The sequence below is a fragment of the Orycteropus afer genome, unplaced genomic scaffold (genome assembly GCF_000298275.1).
Source record: "Orycteropus afer afer isolate SDZICR_OR568_19922 unplaced genomic scaffold, OryAfe1.0 scaffold00495, whole genome shotgun sequence".
NCBI lineage: Eukaryota > Metazoa > Chordata > Mammalia > Tubulidentata > Orycteropodidae > Orycteropus > Orycteropus afer.
Genome location: NW_006922082.1, coordinates 852,905 through 867,677, shown reverse-complemented (window position 1 = coordinate 867,677; position 14,773 = coordinate 852,905). Strand labels below are relative to the sequence as shown.

The following is a 14,773-nucleotide window of genomic DNA, read 5'->3' as shown; positions in this document are numbered from 1 at the left end:
CTGGGTAGGGGCAGAGCCCGCCTCGGGGCATGGACTGGAGCCGGCCTGTGGGGGTCCGGGGGACTCTGAGCCGGGGCTGGGCCGTGGGCGGGAGGCGTGGGCCATCGCGCAGACCTTCGTGCCTCACCTGGCGTCCGCTGCGCGTGGGGCCGAAGGCAGGAGGATCAGTCAGCTGGGAGCTATCCGGTGCCCCGCGCCTCTTTCCTGCCCCCGTAGCTGAACCTCGGGTTTTAATTTTTGGGGAGAGGGGACCGAGCGAGAGAGCTCTTCCCGTCCAAGTTCCGGGCCTGGCCCGGCTGGGCTCCCCAACCTGCAGTCCGGAAAAGGACACTGCCGTCAGCTTTGTTTACATATTACGCTGTCCGCCCGGCCCTACTTCTCCACACCCGAGGACTGGGAGCTGGAGTGAAGAGCAGAGGGAAGTGGCATAGGTGTTTCGATCTTGGGACGAGAGGGCCAAACTGGGAGCCTTCGCTTTGGCGTCCAGTAACTGTGCGGCAAGGATGAAGGAATGGCGTTTGGAATATGCACTTTACAGCCAGGTTGACCTGGGTTAATTTGCTAGCTTATTACTTACGGTGTGACCTTGGGCAATCACGTCATCTCTCTGAATCTCAGTTTCCCTAGTGGCAAAACAGACCTTACAATACTTGCTTAAGAAGTTTATTATGGGTATTACTTGAGGCAGCTCCTGGTTCGGCTTGGTGTTGAGGGTGAGGTGAAAGCCCCAAGGTGCCCCTGCCTTATTTCTATTTTTCCTTCCTATCAGGTCCTGTTCTGTGAGTTGATGGCCCACGTGACTGAGGTTTTGATTTTCAGGATAGAAACTACAAGATGGCTGACCAGGACCCTGGGGGCATTAGTCCCCTCCAACAAATGGTGGCTTCGGGGGCTGGAGCAGTGGTCACCTCCCTTTTCAGTAAGGCCTGGGGTAATGGGGTGAGGAGCAGCTGGAGAGCTGGGGTCTAGGACACACGGAGTTAGAAGTGATTTGAACTGGAGAGTAGGGGGCTTGGTTTGGAGGGAAAAAGTCAGAATGGGATCCGAAAGGAACCCTCTGAATTGTTCTCCCCCAGTGACACCCCTGGATGTGGTGAAAGTACGCTTGCAGTCCCAGCGCCCCTCAGTGGCCAGTGGTGAGTGCCTGGCCCAGGAGCCCACAGGGGGTGGTGCCTGGGCAATTAAGGAGCTCAGTAAGCTGGAGTTCCTGGAGCAGGTGGCCTTGGCCTGACTCTAGTGCTGCTGTGTATTTTAGAACTGACACCTCCTTCTAGACTCTGGAGCATCTCCTACACCAAATGTGAGTGCCCCAAGCCAAGGGTAGCCTGGGGTGGGGGTCCAGGAGAGGGAGTATCCTGGTGCCTCCCCTGACCTCTCATGTGCCTCCAGGGTATGTCAGCCAGCTCTGTGTCCTGCACAAGAACATCCCCCTGCCCAGGGACCCCAGCCCCTACTGCCTCTCCAGGAGTGGGGCCCATCACCCCTCTGCAGGGCTCCAGGGTCCTGTTATCCTAATGCCTTCTCCCCTTCCCCAGTGCCCGCCTCTCTCCAACCTACAGGGAAGTGCCTCCTGTACTGCAATGGTGTCCTGGAGCCCCTGTACTTGTGCCCAAATGGTGCCCGCTGTGCCAGCTGGTTTCAGGAGCCCACCCGCTTCACTGGCACTGTGGTGAGCAGCTGGCCCGTGGGATGGGCCCTGTAGGCATTCCCATGGGACTCAGAATGATCAGGCAGCAGACTCAGGAAAGGATAAGTAGGGCAAGGCTCATAGTGATGGTGGGTTCAGTCTTGGCAAGGGCCTCCCAGAGGAGGTTTGGAAGAGTCACTAGGGGTCTACCTGAAGCCAAAGAGGAAACAGCATGGCTGGAAGCTTGACAGACTACTGCAGGACCCAGGGCTGTGGGCAGAGGCCTACTGAATTAGGCAAGGGCCAGCCTGGGCCAGCCCCCATCACAGGCCTTCCTCTTTCCATTCTTCTTCCCTCTGGGCGGGGGCCTGCTTGGCCAGGATGCTTTTGTGAAGATTGTGAAGCACGAGGGCATCAGGACCCTGTGGAGTGGCCTCCCAGCCACCCTGTGAGTAGCCATCCCCTCCTGCGTAGACCCTTCTCTGGACTCCTCTGATCTTGCTTCCCAGATGGGTGGCCAGGTGGGGGCATGGGCAGGGGACAGTTCAGGATGTCCAGGGAAGACTTGGGAGCTTAGGAGGTTTGGAAGACTCAGCTAACCTCTGTCCACACCCCCAGGGTAATGACTGTGCCAGCCACTGCCATCTACTTCACTGCCTATGACCAACTTAAGACCTTCCTGTGTGGCCGAGCCTTGACCTCTGACCTCTACACACCCATGGTGGCTGGTGCTCTGGCCCGCCGTGAGTACAGCTAGGGCCCTGATCTCCCTGAGTCCCCACTGAGTCTGAACCTAGTCCTGGTTCCCAGTCTTGACCTCTGCCAGCCTGTGAGGGAAGAGGACATGCCTTAGGCCCCTAGCCCCACAGGGACTAGGGACCTGTGATCTGACCCCTCTCTATGTATCCCACCCCCACAGTGGGCACTGTGACTGTGATCAGCCCCTTGGAGCTGGTGCGCACGAAGCTGCAGGCTCAGCATGTGTCCTACCGTGAGCTGGGAGCCTCTGTCCAGGCTGCAGTGGCTCAGGGTGGCTGGCGTTCCCTGTGGCTGGGCTGGGGACCCACTGCCCTGCGGGATGTGCCCTTCTCAGGTAGGTACCCAGGGATGCAGGGGGTGGGGTAAGGGAGCCCTCGGGAGATGCTTAGGGGTCTGTAGCCAAGTCTTAATTCTGAGCCTTGGTTTCCTTGTCTGTGAAATGGGCGTAGCAGGTGTGGTATTTACTCAGACTTTTTGAAATAACTCCTGGGGAATACTGGCATATGGCAGTCAGAGGAAGGTGGGGTGTCTACGGCCCACCCACTACCCTTCCCTTTCATGGGTACCCCCATCTCCCCAGCCCTGTATTGGTTCAACTACGAGCTGGTGAAGAACTGGTTGAGTGGGCCCAGGCCAAAGGACCAGACGGCCGTGGGCATCAGCTTTGTGGCTGGTGGCATCTCAGGGACGGTGAGTTGATGGGGCCAGGTGAGGCCCACAGGAGTATCCTTGGGGCCTCGGAGGCTGTTGGAGATTCAGGGGAGGGGATGCCTGCGGAGCAGTGCTACAGTGGCCTGGCCAGTGGTGAGCGTGCCATCCCCTGCAGGCTTGGCTGAGGCTGGGGACCCTGTGAGGTCTTCGATGTCCCTCCCATCCGGAGAGTCCTCTCCTATAGCTGGGTGCAAGGATGGATTGGGAATGAAGCCAAGCTCTCTCCCTGCCCACCAGGTGGCGGCCATCCTGACTCTGCCCTTTGACGTAGTGAAGACTCAGCGCCAGGTCACTCTGGGAGCGATGGAGGCTGTGAGAGGTAAGGGGTTCGGCTGGCGTGGAGGGGCCAGCAGGGGCCTGAGGGGATCTGACTGGCAGGCCTCGCCCTTACAGTGAAGCCCCCACGTGTCGACTCCACCTGGCTGCTGCTGCGGAGGATCCAGGCCGAGTCGGGCACCAGAGGCCTCTTTGCAGGTGAGTATATGCGTCTGTCTGTCTCTCCCTGTGTGCTCTGGGCAGGGTTTGGGCTCTGGGGCCTGACCCCTCACTTGGCCTCCCCTTCCGACGCAGGCTTTCTCCCAAGGATCATCAAGGCAGCCCCCTCTTGTGCCATCATGATCAGCACTTACGAGTTCGGCAAAAGCTTCTTCCAGGAGCTTAACCAAGAGCGACGCCGGGGCCCTTGAAAGGGCCGGGATTTGAGGATCCCCATCTCTTCAACGGAGGAGGGGGCGGGGGCACAGAGGAGACTGAGCCAAGTGCCTTTTCCTCAGCACTGAGGGGCGGGCCATGCTTCCCTTCCCATTCTGGGCCCCCAGGCCTCTCTGACACAGCACTCTTCCTGCTGCTCCCCATTCCAGAGGTTCAAGGATCATCTCTTACCCATCTCTAAGATCAAGACCAAATATGCTACCTGCCCACACCCTCATTTCTTTCTGTATTTGCTACAGCTGGGCCTGCCTCTGTCTCCCCTACCTCCATTAATTCTTTAAGTTTAAAGATGATGAAAACTTTTGTCAAGTGTCCATGACTGGCTGGGGCAGGGTGGGGTGGGGTGGGGGGAGTAGGACTTAGTGGTTTGCAGCCAGGGGAGGGGCCCTGATGCAGGGTAGGGGACTGGGAGTGACTCCATTCAGAGAAGGCCCGTTGTGTTGGAGCCAGGGTGGGAAGTGGTGAGAGCATTCTTCAAGGATGCATGTAAGTGAACAGGAGAGGGAGGGTTTGCAATTTGGGGCTGAAGCTCAATTGCTTGAGACAGCAGAGGGAAACTGGCCCTGGCTAGGGCCAGCTCCTCCATCCTGCTCTCAGCAAGATTCAAAGACTATTGCATGGAAAGGACACACCGTGGCTCAGTCCTGCCCTGGGTCGACCCGATGGAGGTCACCTTAGTTACTGGCTCCACTGCCTGTCTGCTGACCTCAGGAAGGCCTTGTCCCAGCCCCTACAGACCAGGCTGTCCATAGTCCTCTGGTTTTTATTTGCCTGGCTCCCTCAGCACAGCCCCCCACCAGGGGGGACAAGAAGGGGTGACTGCAGGGGGTACACAGCTGACAGATGTATGGGAGGTGGGGGTGCGGAGGCTGTACCACCAGCTCCAGGGGATGGTGGGAGAAATGGGCAAAGGAGTGTCCAGCAGGGAGCCAGCCAGGCACCAGGGTAACCAGAAGGAAGGAGCAAGTGTCCCCAAGGCGCTTCTTAAGCCTTGTACCTCTGGCCTTCTGGCCTAACCAGCTCCCTCACAGCCCTGCCTCCAGCTGGAAATGAAAAAGGACAAGAAGCAAGGGTCTCTTCTTTTCCCAGAGATCTCTGGCTGGGTGGGCAGCATTCTCTGGAAGGGTGGTCTAGATGAGGGGACTCTGAGGAGGGGTGGTTGGTGTCCATGGCCCCAGGCAGGTGGGACTGGCCCTGCCCACGCTGCTCCTCAGCTGGGGCTCAGTGCTGGGCTGCCCTCTGGACTGTCGCTCACCAGGCACTCGTTGGATTTGAAGCTTGCCAGGGACTTGCAGCTGGGAATGGAGGCCAGGGAGCCGCAGAGGCCCAGCATGGAGGGCGTGGGGTCCTTCCCTGAGGAGAGAGGGTGGGTGAGGCCAGCTGACCACGCTGCATGGATGTGAGTGGAACAGGGGGTGGTGGTGCACCAGGATGGGGTAGTGAAGGGACAGTCTTCAGGTCAACCCCCAAGAGACTTTCCTGATTTCTTCTGGAGCATTTGCCCTTTTCAGTTAACCTTGGTTAAGTACCTGCCAGCACCATACCCAGTGCTGGCCACCAGGGACACTATCGTAACAGCTTGTGTCTGTCTCCCCCAAATGTTCAGCCTCTCTGTCCATTTATTAAGCACACAGTGAGTGCTTGCTATGTTCCAAGCACTGGGGATATACAGAGAGTGGACGAAACAGGTCCCTGCCCTCACGGAGCTCACAGTCTGGTGGGGGAGACACACACACACACACACACACACACAAAATCACAAACAGCATGGTGGGATTGTTACACGTCCAAGGCCTGCCTTGTCTCAAAGATCTAGGGCCATCCAGTGTAGTGTGGCTTAAAAAAAAAAAAAATACAGGAAATCCAGGCGCAAACTAGGATGAGAGAAACCAAGATGAAGCCAGGGGTGAGGTCAACACAAAATGCATGCGTTGAAGTCCTGAACATTCGCTTGAAGGGAGCTGCTAATTGGGCTCTGAGCTTCCTGGCAGCCAAAGAAAAGGGGGAAATAACAGTCAGGCGAGCAGTTGAAGCATACATGAGATAAGAGCAAATTAGTTAGGCTGAAGACCTCCCCACAAGAGTGTGAGCCCCTTGAGAAGGATGAGACCAAAAAGCCATTGAGCCCTCACTATATGCCAGCCACTGGCAGATATTTTAAACAACAGCCCCATTTTACAGAAGAGAACAGGGTTCAGTGAGGCAAAGTAATTGGCCAAGTTCATGCATCTGGGATTTGCACCCAGGTTGGCCTGACACCCCAAACCAAACTCTTAGTTGCTACACTTAAGCTCTCAGGAAGGGCTGTGAAAATGAGGGCATCTGCCTGGTCTCGGTTCCTTATGGGGTGGGGGAGGACTGGCTTGGGCAGGGGGATGCTCACCAATGGGCCCCCAGGGCTCCTCATCTCTCTTGCAGTCTGCCAGGCGCTGGGAGTCCGAGCTTAGACTGGCCTCGGCCGACAGTGGTTCCGTGCTCATGAAGCTGTGTCTACAGTGGAGGGCACAGCTGGCTTTGCAGGCAGTGACCTACAGCCCCCAAGATGCCCCTTCCCCAGGGACTTACCTCCGGTAGAGCTTAGGGTTGTTGGCACCCTCAGCCCCATTGAGCGTTCCCAGTGATGGCCACTGGTTGACCAGGGGCATAGTGAGCTCCTTAGACGCTTGGGTCAGAGGGGCGTGGTCACCAGGGATCAGACCTGTCCTAAGGGGTTAGGGGGAACAAGGAGAGTCAGGCCTGACTGGGAGAGGGAGCAGAAGTAGGGAGAGGAGGCTCAGCAGGAGGAGGGAGGGGGTTAGGAATGAAGCCTGGGTAGCAAAAGTGAGGATACAGTGTTGAAGGTCAATGGAGATGGCACTGGAGGTCGGAGGGGTGACTGCGATTAGTGCACTAATGTTGGGGCTGTAGGGAATAATGGGGTTTTGGGGGAGTAGATTGGGCAATCTACTTCCATAGTGATACTACCTTGGAAACCAAGGAGGGGTTGCTATGAGTCAGATCCAACTCGATGGCAGTGAGTTTTGAGTTCAGTTTGGTGATGCTGGGCGTCAATGGAGAATATTGTGAGAATCCCTGAAGGGTAATGGGGAATCTTGGGAGTCATGTTGTAAGGTCTTGGGGTGGGTGATAAGAAGAAAAGTGATAAGTAGGGGTGAGGTCAAGGGTCTGTTGATTAATAGGGGTCCTTTGGATGATAGTCAACAGGCCTATGTTGCAAATCTGAGGGGTGCTGAGCAACAATAAGACAGCCTTGGTGGCTGAGTGAGGTTAGAAGTCCTGTGAGTAAAGCCTAGGAGGAGGAGTAATGCAGGATGTCCAGCTGATGTCGGCAGTTATGGAGGGTGCAGTTGGGAGTCCCTGGATCTTCCGTGGGGGATCTTTGGGGATAATGTTAGAAGGTCAAGGGAGGTACTGAGGTGAAGGTGATGGGATCAGTGAGTCAAGGCTGGCGGTTAGTTGAGTTGGATGCTGGTGCCAGGAAAGGTGAATGTTAAGAGTCATGGGGGTAATATCACTTGAGGGGTTCGCTGGGGGGACAGGTTCTGGGTGGCTGAGGGCAGGGGCGAGGCGGCAACGCACTCACAGCTGCTCCTGCAGCTCCAGGATCACTCCCTCCAGCTCCCTCTTCTCGCGCTGGTTCTGCGCCGCCACCTCCTCCAGCTGCAGCTGCAGCCGCCGGTTCTCCGCCTCCAGGTCTTTCAGCTGCGACTCGCGCAGGCGCACCAGCTCCTCCAGGTAACCCTGCGGAGCGCCGGCTCAGCCCGGGCCGGGAAGACTCGCGCCCGCTGTAGCCCCCGTCGGTTGCGCCTTGTGCAGGCACAGTTGCACCCCACCCGCCGCTCGGCGCACCTTCTGCGCATAAACGATGCGGAACTTTTGCTCCATCTTGTGCCACTTGCTGTACCAGCTGTCCTCGTCCGTGACGAGCGGCAGATACGGGTGCTCGGGCGAGTAATCCTCGCTGGTGCTGCTCTCGGCGCTGTGCCGCTCCTCCTCGTCAGTCAGGTAGTCGTAGCTTCAGGGAGGCAGCAGTGGGCGCGGCTCAGCCCCTGCCCCGCCCCGCGTCCCAGACCAGCCCCCCCTGGGGCGGCAGGACCAGGATAGGATGCTAGCCTAGACGTCCCCACCTCTGTCAATGACCCTCAGAGCCCTGGGTCACCCAAGCCCACAGCGACGCCAGCTGCTCACCTCTGGGTGAACTTCAGGTAGGGCGTGTAATCGATGACCACGGGTGTCTTCCCATCCAGGACTTCGCCCTTTAGGCAGAAGCTGGAGCCAAGAAGCAGCAGGGTTAGGGCCGGGTAGGGTTAGGGATAGGGTTCATGGTGAAAACACTCCCTTCCACCACCACTCAGACCCCACCTGAAGTCGATGGCACTCAGTCCAATCAGCATACCGGTGAGGACCGTGGCTTCTTCCCGCAGCATGATGGCTCCAGAGTCATAGAAGCGTCTATGGGACAAGGGAGGGACTGATGGTCCACACCCTCCTCCCGAGTCCCCACCCTTCAGGACTTCTGCTTTCCTCCATGTCTTTCTTGGATCTTGCTGTTCCCTCAGATGGGCTCACTGGGGATAGGGCCAGTGTCTCCCACCTACTAGAAAGGATGCTCCCAGAGAATAGACTCCCTCCACCCTCTGAACCACCCCTTCCACCAACTACTGGGTCACCCAGCTCCTCAAAGTCAGGGAAAAAATGATATCATCAGCACTTGGCATATAGTAGGGGCTCAAAAAATCTGTTGACTTGAATTCTGAACTGTGAAGACAGGCTAGATACAGTAAAAGCCCAGATTGGATGTGGCCACCTTGAGGGCAAGGGGGCTCATATGGAGAGTACATGCCCCTACTGCTTCCAACAGTTTGAAACACACAGTCCAGGGCCTGAAACTGCACGCTGGGACTCTTTGGTCCCAGGTACCAGCTACAAAACTGCTGCCATTATCTGGGAAGCAGGCAGGGTTGTATGTCGGAGGTCATGGAACAAGACCAACAAGGAAAATGATACAGTGTTGAGTCTGGTCCAGAAGTGTGTCCAAGGGTAGAGCTGTGCATTATGGGAGTTGTGGGAGATAATGGAGCCTAGAATTTGACATGGAGGTGATGGTAGTGGTGGTGCCAAGAGTGAGTTCCAGGACAGCAAGACAGCCATACTAGGAAGATCTGGGAAAGAGAAGCTAGTAGTGCATGCTGGGACTTGTAGTCCAAGCACTGAAGGTTGTCACTGGACTTTAAAGCGAAGTGCTTTTAGGCAATGAACATTTATACTGGGACCCATGTCCAAGCTAACCATCAGATTAGATTCTGACCTAGTGGTCCGAGTGTCCCTCAGAGCCGTGGTGATGTATTCTGACATGCGTTTCTCCATCAGTGCCACCCGGATCCAGGCCCGGCCCTGCAAAGCACACTTTCACTTGGGGTCCCAGAAGGACTTTTGCAGCTTCCTGTCACCCCTCTCCCATTTCCTGTGGACAGGGTTGAAACCTAAGGAGCAGGCAGTCCCCCTGCATCCAGTGCCAAGGAGTATTGCCCTGGCCTCGCCCCTCCCCAGCCCCTCACCTTGGCTCGGGCTGTACTGATGTTTTCCATGTTCTCAATGCTGCTCACGCAATTGTTGGGCACTTTGCTGCAGGCCAGCCGGATGTAGTCCCAGAAGCCCCGCTGCCCATCTGAGCTGAACCAGCTCACCGGACCTGCTGGGGCACAAGCTGAGCCAGGGCAGGGAGGGGAGCTCAGCAAGGCCAGGGCGTTTGGAGAGGGTCCATGTAATGCAGCACGCACATATGTAAGTATGGGTAGCCGCATGCACACACAGTGCACACACACATGCGTGCATTCAGAAAGCACACTGGCCTAGAGCTCAGGCCCTTGATGTGGCTGGTGGGCATTCACTGTTTCCAGAAGGCCCCTCCCTTCCCCCAGCTCAATGCATGAGCTTCTGGGCCTGGCCCAGCTTTGGGACCAGGGTCAATGATGGGATTCAGAAAGCCATGAGCATGTCAGAGTGGGGTGACTGACCCTAAGGGCTGTGAGTTGTGGGGGGGACAGGAGTCCAGGCCCACCTTTGAAACGGTGGCTAAGGATCTGCTCTAAGATGGCTGCAAAATTCACAAACTCCTCAGATGAGTCATCGATGGGCTCGGCTGTGTACTTCTCCAGCAATGTTTTCACAGAGAACCTGGGAAGAGGGAGCTGGTCAATGTCAGGTGAAAAGACAGGTTGGGGGAGGAAGAGGAAGAGTATCAGGCCAAGAGAGGAGCCAGGGGCAGCAAAGAGGGTGTGGATGTGGTGGGGAGGCAGAGGGAAAGAGATGGGGATGACAGGTGAGAATATAATGACAATCCAGACTGAGTGCCATTGAGTTGATTCTGACTCATAGCAACCCCCACTGGGTTTCAAGACTGTAGATCTTTACAGAAGCAGACTGCCTCATCTTTCTTCCCCAGAGTGGCTGGTTAGTTCGAATCACTGACCTTTTGGTTAGTAGCCAAATGCCTTAACCACTACACCACCAGAGCTCCTTATAGTGACCAACCACTTCATTGAGTCAATTTCAATTCATAGTGACCCCCATTGGGTTTCCAAGGTGGAAGATCTTTACGGAAGTAGATTGCCCCATCTTCCTTCTGTGGAGTGGCTGGTGGGTTTGAACTGCCAACCTGGTTAGTGGTCAAATGCCTTAAGCACTATGCCACCAGAGCTCCTTATAATGACCATAGGGGTGCTATAACATATGGAGTGACAAGGTGGCAGGTGGGGAGGGAGGATGACAGGTAAGAGACTTATTGATGGAGTGACAGGAGAGGTGACAGGCAGAGGAAGCTTTGGCAACAAACTGTGGGAGGGAATGAAACAGGTAGAGAGATGGGGCACCAAGGCCAGGAGGCTGTCCCAGAGCCCCATCTCCAGGGATCCCCTTCCTCCTTTAGTATCATTCCCTATGCGTGTGACTTGGAGATCACTCAAGAGGAAGAAGCCAGTTTATGCCCTACCCTGAGCTGGCTTCTGCTATTGCTATTGCTGGGACAACCTGCTGTCCCCTCTGGGGGGTGGGGGAGTCACCTGTGTCAGGGCATGTGATTGGCACTGTGCACATGGAGCGTGGGCATGCATGGATGGCCAGGTGGGCTCTCAGCAAACAGATACCCCCTTCTGCCTTTTCTTCCCAGCTCGGCCACCCACACACCAGCTGCCCAGATCCAAGCGGTGCAGAGCTGGGCGGGGGGAGGTGCAGGGTGCAGGTCTGATACATACATTGAGCGAGAGGTGGCATTGGCAGCAGATCCCTGGGAGGGGGCTTGGGGGCCAGAACACGTGGCTTGTCAGAGAGGAGAGAGCTGAGGGAAGCCAGAGAGGCTGAGGCACTGAGCTAAGCAGCCTGCCCCATTCCTGTCTCCAGTTCTGCTCAAAGCCTCAGGCTCCCTCTGCAATCCCTCCCCTGCAATCTCCACAGTCTGCAGTAGGGTGGGGCTGGGACAAGGACACGGATCCCAATATCCCATTACTGCCCTGTTGTGGATGACAGAGCAGGGCTGGGGGCACCAGGGGTATGGGGGCTGCTTGGAACTGTCCTTTTTGCTTCCTAAATTTACTAAGCCCTTCTAGTGCAAGAACACTTTGCATGTGTTATCTCATCCAATCCTCACAGCAGCATTCTTATCATCATCATCATCCCCATTTTACAGGTAAGGAAACTGAGGCTTCATAATCCGTTTAGGATACTAGTAATGAGTTAGACAGGTATGTCTGATTCTAAAGTGCTTGTTCTTTCTGTTACATCTGTGGCCTCTTGGGGGCTGTCACACTTAGGGCCCTTCAGTAGCCCCTGACTCCTCTGCCTTTCGTCCTCCACCCTGCAAGTCTCCGTCTCTGGAGTACTGGTCTGAGACTCTCAGGCCAATGGCACAGCTGAACCCATGGGAGCCCCTCCCCTTCCCTTTGAGCTCAGTGTTGTTCTGGCCTGAGATCAGAGCCAGGTGGGTCTTGATTGGGGTTACAATAGGGGGAGGCAGCCTGGTAGATTCAAATTTTGTTTTCTTATAGCACTATGTGGACTTGGGCAAGTCATCCTACCTTTCTGAGCCCATTTTCCTGTGTGTAAACAGAGATCATAGTAGTTGCCTCAATAAATGTTGGTCCCCATCTCAGGCAGGGCTGGGAAAAGGGGACTGTGTATGGGCCATTGGGCAAGGGGTGGTGAGAAGCTGGGCCTCACTAGGAAGGAGTCTTTGTTTAGGGCATTGGCTGGGTTTCATTATAGTCCTCCCTGATGATTTCTTCTGGTCGTCTGTGTCAGGCCTTGGTAGGGGTGCGGGACAAGGTACTATGTGGCAGCCATCTGTCATCTGTCCTCAGGGGTGCTGCAGAGCTGGTCATCATCCCCAGGAGCTCCATGGTGTGCTCCTACTTAGAAGGTGCAGTGGCTGCTGCAGGTTACCATGGAGATGGGGAGGCCAGAGCCCAGGGGAACCCTTGGCCTGCTAAAGGGAGCTGTTCTGGGAGCTGGAGGGAAACCACGTGACAGTGATGAGGCGGCAGGGGCCTGAGGGCTTTCTGAGCCTTTGTCATGACCTGATCTCCAAAAACCCTACCCCTTCTCTCAGCCCACCACTGATCCACCCGAACCTCTGCTTCTCCATCCTACACTAGGGGAGGTCTCCCCTTCCCCTCCACACTCAAAAGCTTCTGCTATCCTGGTAAGCAAGAGAAAGAAGAGGAACCTGGGAGGGCAAGAGTGATGAGAAGGATAGGAGGTGTGTCATCAGGATGTGGCTGTTTCTGTGTGCCAGGCACTGTGCTAGGTCCTTACATGGGTCCTATCAAAATCATTCTCTGGGGTGTCTGTTATAGACATGGGCATGATGAGGCACCCAAGGTCCAGAGTGGTCAGGAGACTTCCTCAAGGTTACACAGCTAATAAATGGGTGAAGTGAGAGCTTGAACCTAGGACTTTTTGGCCCCAAAGGTCGAAATCTTTGTTTATACCACACTGGCAGGCTGGGCATGAGGGTGGGGGTACTGGCCTGTGCTCTGGGCTGGGCCATCACTGTACTTATTCCTTCCACAACATTCAAAACATTTTTGCAGAAGTTTTGATGTGTACAGCACTGTGCTAAGCAGTTGGGTTATAATGATGTGAGACAGACATAGCATGGTTGGGTGTGTGCCCAGGAATCTGGAAGGAGCTAAAGGAGGAACTGGGACATCAGGTGGGCACTGATTCCTGGGGGAAGAGGCAGGGCCAAAGTCTGTGTACAAGGCAAGTGGGGCTGGCAAGAGAAGCCTGCTGAGTCCTGCAACCGGGTTCACCCTGCACTGAAAGGGCCTACTCTCCAACACCTGGGGAGGTTGCAGGTAAAGAAGGCACTGGCATGGGGACCCCAGAGGGAGAGATGGTTGAGGGTTGCAGGGAGAGTGAGTGGCTGAGTGGCTGGCCACTTCTTGACTAGGGCAGAACAGGGAGGGTGAGTCACTGCAGGGCTGAAGTGGGAAGGACCACCTCCTGGGTCCCAAGAGGGCAGGTGAGTCTTCCCAATACTGCGACAGCCCCACCCTCAGGGACCAAGGGCATTGCCCCCATCCTCCTCTCCTTGAACCCACAGGACCCAGGCTGCCATGGCCAGCCCTCAGTTCTTCCCGCGGCAGTGCAGCACACCTCACCCTTGGCTGCCTCAGTTCAGGGCTTTGCACACTGCCCAGATGATCCTGCCACAGGCTGCAGTCGCAGAGATGAAAGACGCATGGTCCCTGCTCCAAGACTTGGGAGGTGACAAGTCTCCCAGGCAAAGCCCCACCCCAGAGAGGCCCTGATGACAGCTATGGGGGTGAGGGTACCCTGGGAGAGCATTCATCTCCCCCATCAGTTCTAGGCCTGCCCGGCTGCAAGGAACCGAGACAAACCTCCCCCTCCCCCTCCCAAACAATGTCACTTCCTGGTTCTCACAGGAAGCTGCAGTGCCAATTAAACCCCCCTCACCCCCAGGTCCTTGGCTGTGCACCGGCCTGCCTTGGCCTAGAAGGGTAGGGACCAGACCTCCAGCCCCTTCCCCATTCTGGGCCTGGGAGGAGCCGCGGACCGCCCACTTTTAACCCGTTTCTTCCCTCCTTGCTCTCAGCTGCTGTGCCTCCTCCCGCGGACGCGCTGGGTCCAGGTTTCCGCAGCCGCCCCAGCCCCGCTCCCTGACCACCCGCCCCCAACCCGCCAGCGGCACCCACCTGCACACGGTGATCAGGTTCCTACGCTCCACAGCCACGTTGCGGGAAGATGCTTTCTTGGAGGACAGCCCCAGAGCCATGGTGGTCTGGACAAAGCTCGCTTCCATCCACATGTGCGGCCACTGCTGCCGCTGCCCGCTGCCCCCCAACCCGCCCGGAGTCCCGGCCCCGCCGCCGGCCTACGGCTGTGCCCTCTGCCCGCCGGGGCCCCTCGACTCCTCCGCAGCCATTCCCCTGCCTCCGCGCCTAGCGCCCGGCCCCCTCGCTCCCTCCCCCGGCGGCGACTCCGGAGCAAAACAAGGCCGGGGAGGGAGCTCTCCGAGGTGCTGAGCCGGGTCCCGTCACCCCCCTCCCCCAACTGCCCGCCCCCCGCGGTCAGTGACGTCAGGCCCTAGGGCCCCGCCCCCAGGCAGGCCAGGGACCAATCCGCAGAGGGTGCAGGGTTTGGGAGCGAAGGGGGAAGGGCTGGAGACCTGGGGAGGGCAGAGGGGGTCCCCGCGAGAGGCAGAAATTGGAGGGGGACATCTAGCCTGTCCTCTACCCCCACACTCAGGGACCAGGTCGCGTCTCTGAGCTCCGCCGCCTCTCCGCCCTCGTTTCTGACTTGTGATGAGTGGTGTCTATCTCTGATTTCGCCCCCTGTTGCCCGGAGAATGGAGGGCCTCACCTCCAATACCCTATCCTGGCCCCGCCCCCCACCCATTCAGCAGCGGTATTCTCCGCCAGGCCTGGAGTAGCTGCCATAGGAGAG

The 14,773-nt window shown here is 57.0% G+C and overlaps 2 protein-coding genes across 2 annotated transcripts; one reads left to right on the top strand and one right to left on the bottom strand.

Annotated features, from left to right (window-relative positions):
- The first annotated feature begins 335 nt into the window (after positions 1 to 335).
- SLC25A39 (solute carrier family 25 member 39) lies at positions 336 to 3,783 on the top strand. Its single transcript, XM_007955231.2, has 12 exons — positions 336 to 388; positions 819 to 919; positions 1,077 to 1,136; positions 1,256 to 1,300; positions 1,536 to 1,669; positions 2,008 to 2,075; positions 2,246 to 2,370; positions 2,547 to 2,720; positions 2,967 to 3,076; positions 3,335 to 3,416; positions 3,491 to 3,571; positions 3,668 to 3,783. The coding sequence occupies exons 2-12, from the start codon at positions 835 to 837 to the stop codon at positions 3,781 to 3,783; spliced, it is 1,080 nt and encodes a 359-aa protein (XP_007953422.1). The 5' UTR covers positions 336 to 388; positions 819 to 834.
- Positions 3,784 to 5,018: 1,235 nt separating this feature from the next.
- On the bottom strand, positions 5,019 to 14,227 carry RUNDC3A (RUN domain containing 3A). The gene is made up of 11 exons (XM_007955227.2): positions 14,023 to 14,227; positions 9,870 to 9,985; positions 9,367 to 9,515; positions 9,117 to 9,202; positions 8,171 to 8,260; positions 7,997 to 8,077; positions 7,658 to 7,823; positions 7,392 to 7,549; positions 6,374 to 6,511; positions 6,192 to 6,298; positions 5,019 to 5,161 (listed from the first exon to the last, which is right to left on the bottom strand). The coding sequence occupies exons 1-11, from the start codon at positions 14,133 to 14,135 to the stop codon at positions 5,019 to 5,021; spliced, it is 1,347 nt and encodes a 448-aa protein (XP_007953418.1). The 5' UTR covers positions 14,136 to 14,227.
- Positions 14,228 to 14,773: the final 546 nt, after the last annotated feature.

Excerpts from the sequence above, each read along its gene's own strand:
- SLC25A39 (XM_007955231.2), top strand. The coding sequence starts at position 835 with ATGGCTGACCAGGACCCTGGGGGCATTAGTCCCCTCCAACAAATGGTG. Across the intron at positions 1,670-2,007 it reads CCCGCTTCACTGGCACTGTG|GATGCTTTTGTGAAGATTGT; the intron begins GTGAGCAGCTGG and ends CTGCTTGGCCAG. Across the intron at positions 3,417-3,490 it reads AGCGATGGAGGCTGTGAGAG|TGAAGCCCCCACGTGTCGAC; the intron begins GTAAGGGGTTCG and ends TCGCCCTTACAG.
- RUNDC3A (XM_007955227.2), bottom strand. The coding sequence starts at position 14,135 with ATGTGGATGGAAGCGAGCTTTGTCCAGACCACCATGGCTCTGGGGCTG. Across the intron at positions 9,986-14,022 it reads AACCTGATCACCGTGTGCAG|GTTCTCTGTGAAAACATTGC; the intron begins GTGGGTGCCGCT and ends CCCTCTTCCCAG. Across the intron at positions 9,203-9,366 it reads TCAGTACAGCCCGAGCCAAG|GGCCGGGCCTGGATCCGGGT; the intron begins GTGAGGGGCTGG and ends TGTGCTTTGCAG.